Below are 16,999 nucleotides of genomic sequence, written 5' to 3'. Positions count from 1 at the left end.
CAGAGGGGTGGAGTTCAAGCAAATCATCATGTAGGGAATTTGCATATGCCCAGTGTAGCTGGTGCTGTCTGTTAAATGAGGAAATAAGAACTGTTCTTCCCAAAAGGATGAGGATGTCAACCTGTCCTTGTAAGGAAGTTTGCTGCACAGTAGGAATCATATATGGAAAACATACATGACAGCTGTTTATGATTTTAAGTTTCTGTTGCAAAATATCTGCTAATATTATTTGCTCTTAGATGAAACTTACTAGACCTAAACAAAAGGATATTTGGAAAACGTTGGTGTTCTGGAGGATTCTAGATAGGAAGTTGTTTACACTGAAAGAAATTTAAATGTTTGTTCCTGTGCAACTGGCATGAAGGTATTCAACAGGCTGATAGTTTCTCTGGTGGAAACCAGTATTTCTGCATGGAACATAAATAGAATTCTATACAGCTCTCAAAATGCAGGATTTTATTCAGATATAATGTGTTGGAATGGTACCTGGTTTTTAATTTACTATTTTAAACTTGTTATTGGATTCTTTAAAGTGCTTCACCCCTTAAATCAACGGGCTGTTTAATTTTCTGTCGTTCTTGTGTATCTGAAGATTCTCACTGTTCAAACACCTTCCTGTCAGGCAGAAATAAACCTGTCATCAAGTCAGAAAACGAGCAGCTCAGCAGCCACTGCTTCCCACTGAAACACCTAACCAGGAGCTGCTTGCTCCTGCTACCCTGCCAGCTTTTTTCCAGGTGGGAGCAGAGCATTCCTGACTCTTGCTGTGTGAAGTTTGTATGTATTGAGGTCACCTGTGGTTGAAAATATTCCATTTGTGCTCCAGTGCTGATGCAGAAGTGTTGGGGTTTTCACTTAAAACCGGTGTCACAAGTCTGGCAGAGCCCCTGTGGCAGCAGGGTGCTGCCTTCTGGTGAAGAGAGGTCCCAGCTTGTGGTTGGTGGTGAAGGATGTTTTTAAAAGTATAAAATAGAATTTAGTAGTGAACACAGTGGGGGTTTATAGTGTGAGCAGCTCATCACTTCCTGCCTGAGAGAATTCCATTGGGACAACTTTTATATCTGATCTTTAGGCAAAATCTTGGGGTTTTTCATAACTCACGAGTCTTGTAACTAGAAGAGATCTATGATTTTGGAGGTTTTTATCCTAATTAATCCTGCAGTGATTTCAATGCTGAACATAGACCATTTTCCCCTCTGGTCCCATGGGAGTGTTAATGAGTAATTAGTGATGCTGTGGCTCGAGCCCAGAACAGGGTGGTTGTCACAGCCACGTGTGGCACTCACAGAAGGGACTGCAAACAACTGACCCCAAACCCATCCAGAAATGTCAACTCTCATTACCTGGCTCCCTTGCCAGGGGGAATGTATTCAGGATGCTGTCATAGAGTCAGAAGAAAACCAGGAATGTCCATTTTTACACTACTAGTTCCTATTGGTGAGCATGGATTTACCTGCTGAGATCTGCAGGATGGTTTTCCAGCTGTGGAATTAGAAGCAAACTAATCCATGCAGCTGGTGAATAGCTCTAGATTTTTCTCTTTTATCTTGCCCAAAGTAGATAAAACAAATCCATGCTCACATCAAAAGGATGGCAAAAATAGCTGTGTAATAGTTTCAAGTGATATATTTCATTATATATCTGATTTTTAAGAGGGCAGATGCTTTTAGAGAACTGCTGAGGTTCCTTTTCTGGCATGGATAGTTGTGCTGTTAATGTCTGAATTCTGTTAGAAATTCAAAGTCAGGTCCCACCTGTAGAATCAGTAGATAAAGCATTCACCAAAAGTGCTCCAGGGAAGGGCTTTTAAGTCCTAGTTTGATAAACACACGTGGCCTGGCATCTGCATGTCTTGAGATAGCACTGAAATTAAGTCAGATTTTTAATGAAGCAGCTCCTTCCAAGTCTCGGAACTAATTGCCTGGGCTGTGGTCAGCTGAGAGGCTTCGAGAACACTTGGGCTTTCTGGTTTTAATTTGCATTTACTGCAGGGAAGGGCTTTTGCTGAAATCTAGGAACACTGCGTGCTGTGCTGCTCCCAGCTTGGCCTCTGAGGTCCCGTGGCTGTTCCTTCCCATCCTGCATGGTCACAAGATGTGCCCGGGGAATACTGAGTGCATGCTTTGATATCTGACTCCGATTTTGATGCATTTTAATCAGCAAGGACACAAGATGCACTTGTGGAGTGCAGCTGCAGTTCCTAGCCACACGAGGGGTCTCTAGGCCAGTCAGGGTGAGAGTTTGAAATGTTTCTAAGAAGGAAGGGTTGGGAGCTGTGTGTGTCCAGCCCCACTGCTGGTTTTGTGCCACCGAGGAGCCCCAGTGTGTGACCTCTGCTGAGCCATCTCTCCATGGTGTAACTCCTCCTGCTGAGCTCCCCTGTGTCCCACAGCACAGCCCCAGCCCCGTGTTTGTGTTGTCACAGGCCATCTGTACAACCCAGGAAATGTTCTCCGTGTGGCCACGCTGGCCCTGGAGCTCAGTCCTGAGAAGCTGTTTAAATGTACCATTGGAAAATAAAGATAACAAACCAGTCGTTCTTAGTTTGTCTTAAATGAGACTGTAGGTCTTTTCTATTTGGGGTTTCCTTAGTTTTTTTGGGGGGGATCTCTTGTTCTGGTTGGTTTTCAGGAGCTGATTTTGGCTGACTGCAGAGGCTGCTGCTTGCCTGCTGTGCGTGGCAGTGCCCTCTGCTCCAGAGGTGTTCAAGCCCTGCTGGAGGCTTCTCAGAGCTCTGCTGAGCAATTCCAAGTAGCAATAATCTTTATTTAGTGCCTTTTTTTGAGAAGCACTGCTGCAGGTCCTTGAGATGGGCTTTGGGATTTTGGATGGAATGCTTTTACTCCGAGCACCCTGGTCTAGTGAAGATGTCCCTGCCCACAGCAGGGGCTTGCAGTGGGGTGGTCCAGAAGGTCCTTCCAACCCAAACCATTCTGGGATTATGAGCTCGGTGTTTCTGTAATAATCCATCTTGCTGACCCTCTGGCTATTGTTTTAATCAGACATAATTATTGTGTGGCTGTGCTTGCATCCAGAGGTGTCTTGTAGTGTTATCAGCAATAGCTGCTCTTTCTTGGGATTAAAGTACGAATTTTACTCAGTTGAATAATCTATGCTGTTATCTTGAAAACTTACTACTTTTGTTCAGATTCAGGTATTTAAAGCTCTTTTAAGGGGCAACTCCGAGGGGCAGGGAGGAACTGGTACTTTATTATTTTGAAGCCTAATAGTTCACGTGGAATTTGGTTTAGCTTTCCATCATACACTCTTAGAGGTAAATAATCCTTTAATGCTCAAACGTGATACCCTGAAGAGAAACGGGAGTAGTTTAATGGAAATGAAGAGCCTGAGCAGGTTTAATTTGGGCGTTCTCTCCCCTGCCCTTCCCGGGCTGTACTGTACAAACACTTCCACAGAGCCGCTTTATAAATCGGGAAACGACAACATTTCGAAACCTTCATCCGCCATAATCCTGCATTTTAAGCACTTTTAAGGAATTAACACAGACGGTGGACGCTGAGTCTCCAATGGAGAAGTCGCGCCGAGCCTGCGGAGAACACGGCACCGCCCTGAGGCCAGGGACAGTCCCGGGAAGGGGCTGTGCGGCAGCTGATGGCGAGGCTCGTTAACGCGGCAGGCTCCAACCCCGTCCCGACCCCTGTCCCGGTGTCCCTGTCCCTGTGTCCCTGTCCCTGTCCCCGTCCCGGCTCCACCGGGGGCTCCGCCCGCGGCCGCCCCGGGTCCCCTCACAGCGCCCGCAGGTCACGTGACCCGGAGCGCGGCCCGTACCACCCCGCGGGGGGAGCGCGGCCCGCTGCCGGTGTGGCACCCGCGGGTCGCTGGCTGCCGTTTGTCCCTTCTCGTGTCCCCGGTGATTGAAAACCTGTGCTCCACTCTGCGCTGTGATAGCTGGGCAGGTGTAGTGCGGGAGGGGAGGATGTGCCTTCCAGACCTCCTCATATCCCCCCCCTCCTTGAGGTAATGGCTCCGCCCGGCCCCTGTGGACAGGGCGGCCCTGGGCCGAGCCACTGCAGCAGCTGGGGGGTGGCGGCTCCCCGGGAGAGCGGCGGGGCGGCCAGCTCAGTCCCGCGGTACGAACGGGCTTCCCATCTCTCTGTCTTCCACCTTGTTCTCCATCTCCTCCCTTCTCCGCGGCGGCGGCGGGCGCGCGGGCGGGGAGCTGTGTGTCCCTGTCCCCCCCCAGCAGGCGGTGGGGGTGGTACGGGCGGTGGGTCAGTCGGTGTCAGGCGGCCGCGGACTCGGGCCGGGCCGGGGGAGCCGCGGTGAGCGGGGGCTCCGCGCGGGGGGAACCGGGGCCGGGCCGGGGCACGGGGCACGGGGCACGGGGACCGGGGACCGGACACTGCACCCGGCGGGACGGGCCGGCCCGGCTCCGGCACGGCCTGAGGCGTTCGGGCGCTCAGCAGGGCCGGCCCGTTCCGGCCTGAGGCTCGGGGCACGGGGGTCAGCCTTGATCCAGAGGAGGCCACCAGGCTGATCAGAGGAAAGAGCACCCGTCCTTTGAGGGAAGGCTGGAAGAATTGGGATTGTTCAGCCTGGAAAGGAGAGGGCTTCGGGGTGACCTAGTTGTGGCCTTCCAGTACTTAAGTAGAACTTACAGGAAGGATGGACAAGACTATTTACAGGGGTCTGGAGTGACAGGAGAGGGGGGGAACAGCTTCAGACTGACAGCAGGGTTAGATAGGATATTGGGAAGAAATTTGGCCTGTGAGGGTGGGCAGGCCCTGGCACAGGTGCCCAGAGCAGCTGTGGCTGCCCCTGGATCCCTGGCAGTGCCCAAGGCCAGGCTGGGCAGGGCTTGGAGCAGCCTGGGACAGTGGAAGGTGTCCCTGCCATGGCAGGGGGGTGTACTGGGTGATTTTCAAGGTCACTTCTATCCCAAACCATTCTGAGATTTCATTCTGAACCTGTCCCTGTGATACTGGAGGTATCTGGGCATGAGGGGTTACTCCAGCCCCACTCACCCCCTTGGGCCTGAGGTGCCCTGGATCAGTGTCCAGCAGCTGGGCATGGCAGATTGGGTTGCTCATCAGCAAACAGAAGGTTGGTCCTGGATCAGTGGAATGGCCGGGGAGGTGTTGGAGTCACCATCCCTGGAGGTGTTTAAGGAAAGGCTGGACATGGCACCCAGTGCTGTGCTCTGGGTGACAAGGTGGGGATCGGTCACAGGTTGGCTCGATGGTCTCAGGCTCAGGCTGAGCTTCAGGCCAGCTGCTCCAGTGGGACACAGAGCAGCACTGGCAGCAGGAGGCCTGAGAGACCCCATGGTGTCCCTGTGCTGACTGTGCTCTGTCCCTGCAGGAACCCTGACAGACCCTGTGCTGTCCCTGTGCTGACTGTGCTCTGTCCCTGCAGGAACCCTGACAGACCCTGAGGTGTCCCTGTGCTGACTGTGCTCTGTCCCTGCAGGAACCCTGACAGACCCTGTGCTGTCCCTGTGCTGACTGTGCCCTGTCCCTGCAGGAGGCCTGACAGACCCTGAGCTGTCCCTGTGCTGACTGTGCTCTGTCCCTGCAGGAACCCTGACAGACCCTGTGCTGTCCCTGTGCTGACTGTGCTCTGTCCCTGCAGGAACCCTGACAGACCCCGTGGTGTCCCTGTGCTGACTGTGCTCTGTCCCTGCAGGAACCCTGACAGACCCCACAGTGTCCCTGTGCTGACTGTGCTCTGTCCCTGCAGGAACCCTGACAGACCCCACAGTGTCCCTGTGCTGACTGTGCTCTGTCCCTGCAGGAGGCCTGACAGACCCCACAGTGTCCCTGTGCTGACTGTGCTCTGTCCCTGCAGGAACCCTGACAGACCCTGAGCTGTCCCTGTGCTGACTGTGCTCTGTCCCTGCTGCAGGAACCCTGACAGACCCTGTGCTGTCCCTGTGCTGACTGTGCTCTGTCCCTGCAGGAACCCTGACAGACCCCGTGGTGTCCCTGTGCTGACTGTGCTCTGTCCCTGCAGGAACCCTGACAGACCCCACAGTGTCCCTGTGCTGACTGTGCTCTGTCCCTGCAGGAACCCTGACAGACCCCACAGTGTCCCTGTGCTGACTGTGCTCTGTCCCTGCAGGAACCCTGACAGACCCCGTGGTGTCCCTGTGCTGACTGTGCTCTGTCCCTGCAGGAACCCTGACAGACCCTGAGCTGTCCCTGTGCTGACTGTGCTCTGTCCCTGCTGCAGGAACCCTGACAGACCCCACGGTGTCCCTGTGCTGACTGTGCTCTGTCCCTGCAGGAACCCTGACAGACCCCGTGGTGTCCCTGTGCTGACTGTGCTCTGTCCCTGCAGGAACCCTGACAGACCCTGAGCTGTCCCTGTGCTGACTGTGCTCTGTCCCTGCTGCAGGAACCCTGACAGACCCCACGGTGTCCCTGTGCTGACTGTGCTCTGTCCCTGCAGGAACCCTGACAGACCCCGTGGTGTCCCTGTGCTGACTGTGCTCTGTCCCTGCAGGAGGCCTGACAGACCCCACAGTGTCCCTGTGCTGACTGTGCTCTGTCCCTGCAGGAACCCTGACAGACCCTGAGCTGTCCCTGTGCTGACTGTGCTCTGTCCCTGCTGCAGGAACCCTGACAGACCCTGTGCTGTCCCTGTGCTGACTGTGCTCTGTCCCTGCAGGAACCCTGACAGACCCCACAGTGTCCCTGTGCTGACTGTGCTCTGTCCCTGCAGGAACCCTGACAGACCCTGTGCTGTCCCTGTGCTGACTGTGCTCTGTCCCTGCAGGAACCCTGACAGACCCCACGGTGTCCCTGTGCTGACTGTGCTCTGTCCCTGCAGGAGGCCTGGCGGCTGAGCCCAGCCCTCACTATGAACGCCATCGTTGCCCTGTGCCATTTCTGTGAGCTCCACGGCCCTCGCACGCTGTTCTGCACCGAGGTGCTGCACTCGCCGCTCCCGCAGGGCGCCGGCAGCGGGGACATCTCCGGGCAGAACGAGCAGGGGGAGGAGGAGGAAGGTGGGATTCAGATGAGCAGCCGGATCCGCTCGCACAGCCCGGCTGAAGGCGCCAGCGCCGACTCCAGCAGCCCAGGGCCAAAGAAGTCAGACATGTGTGAGGCAAGTGGGAAAATCTGTGTGTGGGCATCGGTGTCCTTGGCTTGGCTAAAGGGCTCTGGGAGTCTCTGGTGTAAATTGAATTGTTTAGAGATGAATAAAGATGTGAGCAGCACTGGTTTTGTATGTGTCAGTGCCAGAAGGTCTCCAAGTCCTCATGAACGTCCAGCTAGCCCTAACTAATCCTACTGATCCATGACAAGAGGATGCAGGAGCTCTTGTTGAATACATACACCTTGACATGACCTTGGGGTCTCTTTAAGAGGTCTGTGATCTGTAATTCTCTTGTGGCTGAGAAATGCTTTCCTATTTCTCAAAGAGCATTTACTTTGTTAGATTAGGTCAGATCATTAATAGCAATTTTAAGAGCAGTATTGGTTAGGAGACAAAAAAAATTGCAAAAACAATTAAAACAGTAGGTAAAATGTATATTCTCAGGTGTTCAGGGCTGTTCAGGCTGCAGAATGGAAGTTTGTGTGGAGACCTTCCAGCAGCCTTCCAATGTCTGAAGGGAATCCAGAGCGGGACTCTTCATCAGGAACTCCACTGATAGGACAAGGAGTTGTGTGTTGAAACTGAAAGAGGGGAAATTTAGGTTAGATATACTAAAAAAATTACTCCCTCTCAGGGTGGTGAGGCCCTGGCACAAGCTGCCCAGAGAAGATGTGGCTGCCCCATCCCTGGAAGTGTCCAAGGCCAGGTTGGATGGGGCTTGGAGCCTGGGATAGTGAAATGTGTCCCTGCCCATGGAAGGGGTGGAATTAGGTGTCCATTTTATGATTCTCATACTTGTGTTCTCTCAGTACTTCCTCTGACATATTTATTATTTACTTTCCCTTCAGTTGTGGCCAGTTTTGTTTGGCCAGTTTGTTTCACAGCTGCTGTAACTCAACTTTACCAGCACCAAGTTCCCAGTAGAAATAGATAGTGGGAAATGACCATAAGAGCAGAGGAAGTGTATCAGAGTTTTGTGTGAGGAGCAGAGTTCAAATCCTGACCCTGACTCACCTTCCTTGTCTTCTGAGTCTTTGTGTGTGTAAATAACATTTTACGGTGTTTTGGAGGGAGCGGTCAGAGCTCTTTGGAAACCTGAGACACCTGCACTCTCATTTATGGCTGGATTTGCTTTTCTGCCTTCAGGGCTGCCGCTCTCTTGCAGGAGGACACCCGGGCTACGTCAGCCACGACAAGGAAACCTCCATCAAGTACGTCAGCCACCAGCACCCAAACCACCCCCAGCTGTTCAGCATCGTGCGCCAGGCCTGCGTCCGCAGCCTCAGCTGTGAGGTACCTGCCTTGGAGGACAGGGAGATGCTGTTTATGCCTCCTGTATCACTTCAAATCCCAGATATTCCTCTGCTGGTCCTGGCTGCTCTGTGCAGACTGAAACGTGCAGGGAACCAGGTGGAAAGACAGGCACAGAAGTCTGTTTATTCCAAGATTGGTGGTATTTTTTAGCTTGATCTTTGGTGACCTCAGGGGTTCCTTCCTCTCACTTTGTGAGGCTAAAAATATGCCCTTCTTGGTTTTATTCCTTGTGCTTGTTATTTGTCATTGTAAGATAACCTGTTTTTTGTAAAAAACCTCTGAATGTGGTGTTGGGTGCCCTTTGTAAACCATTAATATCCTCTAATGACATGAAGGAAAAACCTCACAGATTAGTGAACATTTGTGTGTCAGGATCAGCAAAATTCCTTCTGGATTCTTAATATTGTAGTTGAATGGAGCTGAATTCTTAAAATACAGTTAAATTGAAGGATTTGGAGTGTTTGTAGAATACCTCTGGAGGGCTGTTTGACCACACTTTTGGGACAATATAGTAAAAAGGCTTCATTTATTCACCAAGTGGGTGTTAAAGTGCAGGGAGCTGTTTAGTTGGTTACTCTGTGATGTGTTTAATAATTTTGGTGTGTGTCCCTTCCCTTCAGGTCTGCCCAGGGCGTGAAGGCCCTATTTTTTTCGGAGATGAGCAGCATGGTTTTGTGTTCAGCCACACCTTCTTTATCAAAGACAGCCTGGCCCGAGGTTTCCAGCGCTGGTACAGCATCATCACCATCATGATGGACCGGATTTACCTCATCAACTCCTGGCCTTTCTTGTTGGGAAAAATCAGAGGCATCATCGATGAGCTCCAGGGCAAAGCACTGAAGGTGGGTCAGTGCACAGAGTCTCTGTGACTCAGTGTCAGTGCAGCATCATGATGCCTGACTGACAGCTGAGTCAAAAAGCTGATCCAGCTCGTGGCAGGGTGGTCATGAAGATTGACACAAGGCTTCAGGGATGTGTATCCCCATCCCTGGAAGTGTTCACAGCCAGGCTGGACAGGGCTTGGAGCATCCTGGTCTCATGGAAGGTGGCAGGGGGGTCGGAACAAGTTGATCTTCCCAACCCAAACCATTCCAGGATTCCGTGTCTGGGGATGTAGGAGGGAAGGAACAGGAATTTGAAACACTCAGTGCTTTTCACAGGCCTTGTAGACAGCAGCTTTGTTACAAATGTAATGAAGTAAATCTGGGAAGGACAATGATTTTGGAGCACAAGTGTTAGTTAATGATAGTTTTAACCCATCTAAGAATAAGATGTCCCTTCTCTCTGTTTTCCCATGGCTGGATGAGTGTGTCTGACACACCCTTTTCACTTGGGATTTTTGGGGGGGTTATTTTCCCTGACTTTTGCACACACTGAACCCCTTTCAGTGTGTGAGCTGCCCTTGCTGTGTGTGCAGGTGTTTGAAGCAGAGCAGTTTGGGTGTCCCCAGCGTGCCCAGCGCATGAACACGGCCTTCACCCCGTTCCTGCACCAGCGCAACGGCAACGCCGCGCGCTCCCTGACCTCCCTGACCAACGACGAGAACCTCTGGGCCTGCCTGCACACCTCCTTTGCCTGGTAATGCCACTGCTGTGCCCAGCTCGGGCAGCTCCTTCCTCAGCAGGATGCTGCCATGTCCTCAAACAGTGGGAATGGGATTTCAGTGGTTGGGTTTGGTTTGTTTTTTTTTTAGACTCTGCTGAGTAGCATCTGAATTGGAAGGAGCCAACACTGATGTCTTTAGGGCAAAAAAGTCTTTTTGCTGTGAAGTAAAACTAACGTGGTAGCTAACAGAAGCCATGGCTATACAGATGGAAAGGTTTTGCAGTGTGGAAGAAAGGAATAAAAGATGCTCCTGTCCCCAGTGTGTTGCACCTGGAATTCACACGTGACAGACCATGGTGGTTCACCTGGCAGTGCCCCTGTGCTGGGATCAGCAGGGTGGGACATGCTGCTGTTGGGCTCTGAGAGAGTCCAGTTGCTCCAGTGCCTGACTGGCTCATTAAACTTCCTGGAAAGATGCCACAGGAAAGGTTGCAACACTGGCATGTGATTTGGATGGGGATAAGCATGCTGCACAAAGAAATTGCAGAATGCTGAGATCTGGGTGAGTTTATGTGGCAGGGATTGTGAAATGGACTGATAGTCCCACATTGAGGAAAGCACAGGGATGTTCTGGAAGGTAGCACAGGGTGGTTAGTGCTTGGATGTTTTGTTTGACATCATGACATCAAGGTTCTTACTGGATTTTTGCACCTGGCAAGCTGCATGACTCAGCTTCTCTTCCTCTCAATCTCTCCAGGCTGCTGAAGGCTTGTGGTAGCCGGCTTACAGAGAAGCTTCTGGAGGGAGCCCCCACAGAAGACACCCTTGTTCAGATGGAAAAACTTGCAGGTGAGACAGAGGTTCCCAGAGCTTCAAAAACCCTCTGAGAATGCTTTAGATGATGAAACACTGAGCCCTTTGATCAGCATCTCAAGCACAGCCATTGCTCATCAGCTTCACCTTCCTGGTAGTCTCTGCAGCAGCTGATGCACTCTCCCATCTGGAGATGGCTCTGACAGGAGTGAGAAACCCAGGCACCTCAAAGGCTCTCTGCACGTGGTGTTTGTCACTTGAGCAGCAGAATTGCATCATCAAGATTGTTGTTCTCTGCGCCTGGGCTGGCCCTCACAGTCAGTCTGTACAAAAGGATTTGCAGTCACAACATATGGATTTCTTGCTTCTTTTTCTACAAACTTTCTAAAAGTAAAGGATCATAGTTGGGTTTTTTTTCCTGTGTTGAATTATTTTATTAACCATGTAGACTAGAATCTACAAAGTTTTGTCCATAACCTTTAAAACAAAAATAGAGAACATAGCTGATCAAAAAATATGACTCTGTTCTGTAGAAGATGAAAATTCCTTCTTGACCCTTTAGTAGTTATTTTTTATCTGAATTAACACTTAAGTGTGTCTGTGCTGCTGCCAGTACTTTCAGTTACTGTGTTCTGAGCTTTCTCTTCCCACATACACCCAAAATCACATGGCTGCAGCATGTGAGCACTTTCCACTTTCCATTCCTAGAGAGCAGCAATTTTTATGACCAGTCTCCCTTTCTTTTTCTTTTTTTTTTTTGCTAGATCTGAAAGAAGAGTCAGAAGGCTGGGACGGTTCTGAGGAAGAAGAGAAGCCTTCTTCTCAGCCAGATGTTGTGGAAGGGCAGGAGCTGTCCAAAAGCTCCCCTGAAACCTCTCTGATGCCAGACTGCAACAGCTGGAACGTGGCTCACAGAAGGTTGTCTGTCTTCCGCTCTCTCAGGCACATGAGACAGGTAACAAAGGCTGCAGAGTTCACAAGCTCTTTTCTCCTGATAATGTGTTGGGTTTTTTTTAAAGATACATTTATTTCTGCAGTCTGCACATTCCCTGGTGCTGTGTTCAGCACAGTGAGGAACATGATGTGAACTGCATCTCTGGGCACGCTCCCTTCCTCACGTGGGCCTCTGCTGATCACCAGTCATGTGGGGTGGGGTCAGATGATTTCTCTCAAATTCTGCACTTCTCTTCTTCCCAAGAGCAGTGGTAGTAATTTAATACAGAGGTTGTGCAGCATCTTCAAAGCCAAGTAATACTTTTAAAAATAGTGTTTCAGAGGGAAAAATAATTTACAAATAGAATAAATTATTCTGTATGGATCTTGCTTTTCTCCTGTGCTCCCAGTGACCTGGCTGAGGGGGAAGATTCATGTGCCCAAGGTTCATGTGCTAAATTTCCATGTCTATTCCTGCTGTTCTGGTCTAGCTTTTTCCTACCTGTCACTCATGTTTTTAACAGGACAAACTAGACATTTCACTCATTTTTATAACCAATGCAGAATGGTTTGGGTTTTTTTTTTCCAGGTTCTTGGGGCATCAGCATTCCGAATGCTGGCTTGGCACGTTCTGATGGGGAACCAGGTCATCTGGAAAGCTCAGGATATGGACCTTGTCCAGTCTGCCTTTGATGTCCTACGGGTAGAAACCTTTTCCTTTGTTTCTTGGCTGCATATTTTTACATATATTTCTCTACTACTCCAGCTTTTATAATGATCTGTCCTGACATCTAATCTTGTGAAGAGTGTGTTCTAAATTATGTGGTTTTGAAAAAACAGCAACCAAAAAAACATGCACAAAACAAAATCCCCTCAACCTCTGGCTGTATTGCTTGTCCTCAGTGACTGCAGGGGCTCCCAAGCTGAGTGGGTTATTTTGATCCCCCAAATCAGCAGCATCTGCCTAAGCAGTGCTCCAGGTTTAGCCTGGAAGCTAAGCTCCAGGTTTAGCCCTGGAATTCAGGGATAGAAGTGTAGTTAGTTGTGTAATTGCAGAGTTTCTCTTGGCCTGCAGACCATGCTGCCCATCGGGTGCGTGCGGATCATCCCCTACAGCGACCAGTACGAGGAGGCCTATCGCTGCAACTTCCTGGGCCTGAGCCCACACGTCCAAATCCCCCCACACATCCTCTCCTCTGGTAAGAACCTGCTGCAGAACCCTCTCCCCTTCCTGTCATATCGTGTTGAAGCATGCTAGATTTTTAAATTTTTTTTAATAAGTATTGGCTGCATGAAATAAAGCCCGAACCACTTCACTTTGTTTTCCCCGTGTCTTTGCCTGGTCAGTGAGTGAAAGATCTGACACCTCCTCTAGGCAAAGCAGGGTCTGCAGCTGTGTTTCAGAATCTGGCCTAGCACAGCTCATGGTGTTTTGGGTTTTGTTGCTGCAGAGTTTGCAGTCCTGGTGGAAGTCCGTGCTGCCACCCGCTCCAGCCTCTACCCAACCCTGTTTGAGGATGAGCAGTCCCTCAACAAGTACGAGTTCCTTGTCACCAGTGGGAGCCCCGTTGCAGCAGATCGAGGTGGGTGCTTTGGAAGCAGAAAGAGCCTCTGTCACTGAGATGAAAAGAGCATCCTGATCTTTAACTGGTTTTCATGTACTGGCCCTTAAAGAGGTTTGAGTAGAAGCCAGGTCAATATTCAGCTGGGGTTTAGCTGCTTGAAGTGAGGTTCACCACAGATTGTTCAATTATAACAGATTTGTTCTACCAGATCAGCATTTTGCCTATTAATTTTCATAAATGAGAAATGGATTCTGTAACATATGTACAAGTAAAATTGTAGGGAAATTCTGTAACCCACAGTGAACACTTTCAATCCTGAGATACTTGTGTGTTTATTTTGTGTAAGGCTAACTTGTAAGGACCATGACATCACAGATTTTCCATGTTCCACTTGGTAGTCAAATATGACTGACAGAGAAATACCCAGACTTTTCTATTTAATTTTACCTACTTCCTTCCAGCAGTTGCACACTTGCACCTAGAGGTGATTTGAGTCAGTCTTGTCTTTCCTGGGAAGTCTTAATTTAGATGAATTGGCCTCACTGAGTGTCTCAAAAGACACAGCAGATGGCTCATCCTTCCTCTTTGTCCCTGAAGACAGAGATGCAAAGCAGAGACTTGCTCTCTGCACAGTGCTCTTCCTGTTGTTGGTCCCACATGTATAAATACACCAGTTTATTTTCCATCCAGTCAGTGGCATGCCCAGAAACTTCTGCACAAAAATAGTCACTGCAAGGTCTTTTCTCCACCACAGTATCAAGCTTACTAGGCCATGGACTGCTGGGAAAAAAGTCTCCTAGGGACTTCCAAAAAGTGGTCCAGGAATGCCTTAGGTTGGTTGCTGGTTTATTTTTTCACTTAGTATCCTGGAACTGCCCTTAACAAGAGGAACATTAAATCAAGTATAAGTTGGGGGTTTATATTTTTCCATGTATGCTTGTATGTTGTACAAGGAAGCGTGAAGGTTTTTTCATAACCTTGTGTTTTTAATGATCATTTGATAAGGGCACAACAAAAGTTAAAAGTCTAAAAGTGTGTCTGAAGAAAAAACAAAGGCTCCTGAACCTGTTTGGATATCCCTTCACTAAAATCCATGTTGTTTCTTGGATCAGATGTTTTTCTAATGGGATGATCTTCAGCTCCTCTTCCATGGAAATGAAATCCCAGCAGGCCCCTGGGGGATATAGTTAACAATTATTAGTAGTAAAGGTGCAAGCAGTAACCTTTAGCTTGTGTGTCCTCTTCCTCACCCTCTCCCCCTTTCTTCTGCTCCTGCAGTTGGCCCAACAATCTTGAACAAGATTGAAGCTGCCCTGACCAACCAGAACCTCTCAGTGGACGTTGTGGATCAGTGCCTTGTTTGCCTGAAGGAGGAGTGGATGAAGTGAGTACAGCTCCCTTGCTTTCAGAGGAGCAGCTTGGCACTGCTCCTGGAACAGGAGTGCAGGACACACACTTCAGTCAGGTGACTTCTGCTGCAGTTCAGTTGGATTTACAGGAACAAATTAAGTCAGGAGTTAAGAATTTCCTACTCTAGTCCTAACTCTCTTTCTGGTTTTCAGCAGTTCTTAACCTTTATGCCTCAGTTCACACATCTGCAGGTTACCTGCATGACAACACCTGCCTGCCTGACCTAGGTTAGGAGGATTAAACAGGCAGATCCCTCTGTGCCTGTCAGTGTCACCCCTGCACAGGCGACTCCCAAACACATGCCTGGGCTCTGCCTTCAGGCACTGCATTTCAGAGGTGCAGGTAGCTGTAAAGGAAGACCAGTCAGTCATGTGAATATTTAATGGAACATCATGACTTTGTGAATTTACCTGAAGGCAGATGGGCACTGCATGTGCCTCCCAGTTGTCACAATTAATTGTTCTACTTTCCGCTAGAATGGAAAAACCAAACTAGAAATGTTATTAGTGAAAATGAGTCATCTGCCTAACTAATCACCCTTCTTCATCATCAAAGCATGAGAATAGTTTCAATAAAACACTGGTTGAAGCTTTTATTAACATTTAGTTGCAGTAGGTGCCAAGAGAAGCTCCAGTTCCTCCTTGTTCCCTGTTTGATGGCGTGTGAGTCCATTTGATAATGACAGGAATCTCTTGTTCCTGCAGTAAAGTGAAAGTCCTCTTTAAGTTCACTAAAGTGGACAGCAGACCCAAGGAGGATACCCAAAAACTGCTGAGCATTCTGGGAGCTGCAGAAGAGGACAATGTCAAACTTCTCAAGTTCTGGATGACCGGCCTGAGCAAGACCTACAAGTCCCACCTGATGTCAACGGTTCGCAGCCCGACGTCCTCGGAGTGCCGGAATTAAAAGGTGCCCACCCCCCCCTGCTGCCTTCAGAGAGGGGCAGGGACCCCTGGTTACCTCTGCTGAGCCTGCAGCTTGTGCTTTAGGTGGATAGTGAGGCTTCATCACTATTCTCCTGGTCCTCAAACCAACTTGAAGAGTGACTTGAGTCTTTTCTACTTGCTGTGAGACTGGACTAATAAGTGCTAATCCACAGTGCTGCTGTCTGCCCAGGAACTCAGCTCTCAATCTAGACGTGCACACTCAAGACTAAAACACAGCAACGCTCAAAGAATCAGCTAAATTCATTAAAATCCCATCCTGTCCTCATTAAAGCATCATGGTGTGGCAGCAGGCCTCACCTTTAGGTTCCTTGGCTGGCCTGTGACAACGTCCAGAACTCCTGGGAGTGCATGTGGTTAATCTCACTGAAATCCCACATAAATCTCCTCAATGCCTGAGAGAACAAGAACCAAAAATAAGAGGCACGTCACAGGGTATGGATCACATGTAAATTATTTCAAACCACTTCGTGCTCAGATTTAAGAGACTATTTTCTGCTGTAGCATAAGTCAGGATATCCCATGGGAGTCCTGTCACTCCTCTTTATTTATTTATAATCTTAACTTGAGACGGTTTTAGCATTTGCTTTGGAAATCTTGTCTGGGAGGGCGAATTGTAAAATAAGAAGTCTCAAAATGCAGCCTGCTTGCCTCTCAGAGGGGAAAATACTCGCCTTGTTTTGCCTGTGGTTGCAGAACTTGCAGGTAATGAAGATAACCTCGCCAGGATAAGGTTCTCTTCTGTCTTTTTTAGCTTCCTAATAAAGCAGAAGAGATTCAACCTGTAGGTGCTCCCTTTATATAACTCTATAGTAGCCATTTTTGCTTAATAGTTCCTGAAAACATTGGTGCATTTTTTAATTACCTAGCCAGATATTCCTTAGCTGTTCTGTAAGGAATCTCTGTTTCTGTTGTGAAGTCTGGGATTTATGTCTTTTTGTTTTTCTGGATCATTATTGGGAACACTTGACGTTACCACAGAAATTTTGAACAAGCTAAAGGCAGGTTTTACCCAGGTGACCTTCTACACTCACTCAAGCTCAGAGAGGATGTTCCAGCTTGTCACAAGTTCTGTTCTTATATATAAAATACGGAGGTTGATTTTTGTCTGGAACATCTGTAAAATGGAGACAGGCATTAAATCTCATAAGAGCTATTTTTGTAAAATGAACAAAGCCTGATTTTGTGTTTATTTTCAGTGTGTGTGTTGTGGTGGGGGAAAGCAGCAGCTGATCCACAAAATTCCTGCATCCTTAGCCTAGATCTAATGTAGAGAATTTAAAACGGGTCTTTTATCTTTGTATTAGTTTCTTGTAGACTGACCTAGTAATCTGTATTTTAAAACTAGTCTGGTCCAGTCCAGAGCTGTGTAACAGAGCAGGTGAGACATCATTTGGCATTGAGAGTTTGATT

General features: G+C 49.0%; 1 protein-coding gene across 3 annotated transcripts; it reads left to right on the top strand.

The window, feature by feature from the left end:
- Window positions 1-3,952: 3,952 nt before the first annotated feature.
- Window positions 3,953-15,751, top strand: FLCN (folliculin). Of its 3 annotated transcripts, none has more exons than XM_064390136.1 (12): window positions 3,953-4,091; window positions 6,793-7,071; window positions 8,209-8,355; window positions 8,997-9,218; window positions 9,794-9,954; window positions 10,679-10,770; window positions 11,499-11,689; window positions 12,257-12,370; window positions 12,743-12,866; window positions 13,119-13,250; window positions 14,511-14,616; window positions 15,347-15,751. In XM_064390136.1, the coding sequence occupies exons 2-12, from the start codon at window positions 6,823-6,825 to the stop codon at window positions 15,546-15,548; spliced, it is 1,740 nt and encodes a 579-aa protein (XP_064246206.1). In that variant the 5' UTR covers window positions 3,953-4,091; window positions 6,793-6,822; the 3' UTR covers window positions 15,549-15,751. The 3 variants fall into 3 exon arrangements, with proteins under 3 accessions (XP_064246206.1, XP_064246207.1, XP_064246208.1); XM_064390137.1 differs by having other exon boundaries at window positions 3,959-3,978; XM_064390138.1 differs by lacking the exon at window positions 3,953-4,091 and adding an exon at window positions 4,143-4,283.
- Window positions 15,752-16,999: the final 1,248 nt, after the last annotated feature.

The sequence above is a fragment of the Passer domesticus genome, chromosome 15 (assembly GCF_036417665.1).
Source record: "Passer domesticus isolate bPasDom1 chromosome 15, bPasDom1.hap1, whole genome shotgun sequence".
Classification (NCBI taxonomy): Eukaryota; Metazoa; Chordata; class Aves; order Passeriformes; family Passeridae; genus Passer; species Passer domesticus.
The sequence above is the reverse complement of the archived record's forward strand: the minus strand, read 5'-3'. Positions and strand labels throughout refer to the sequence as shown.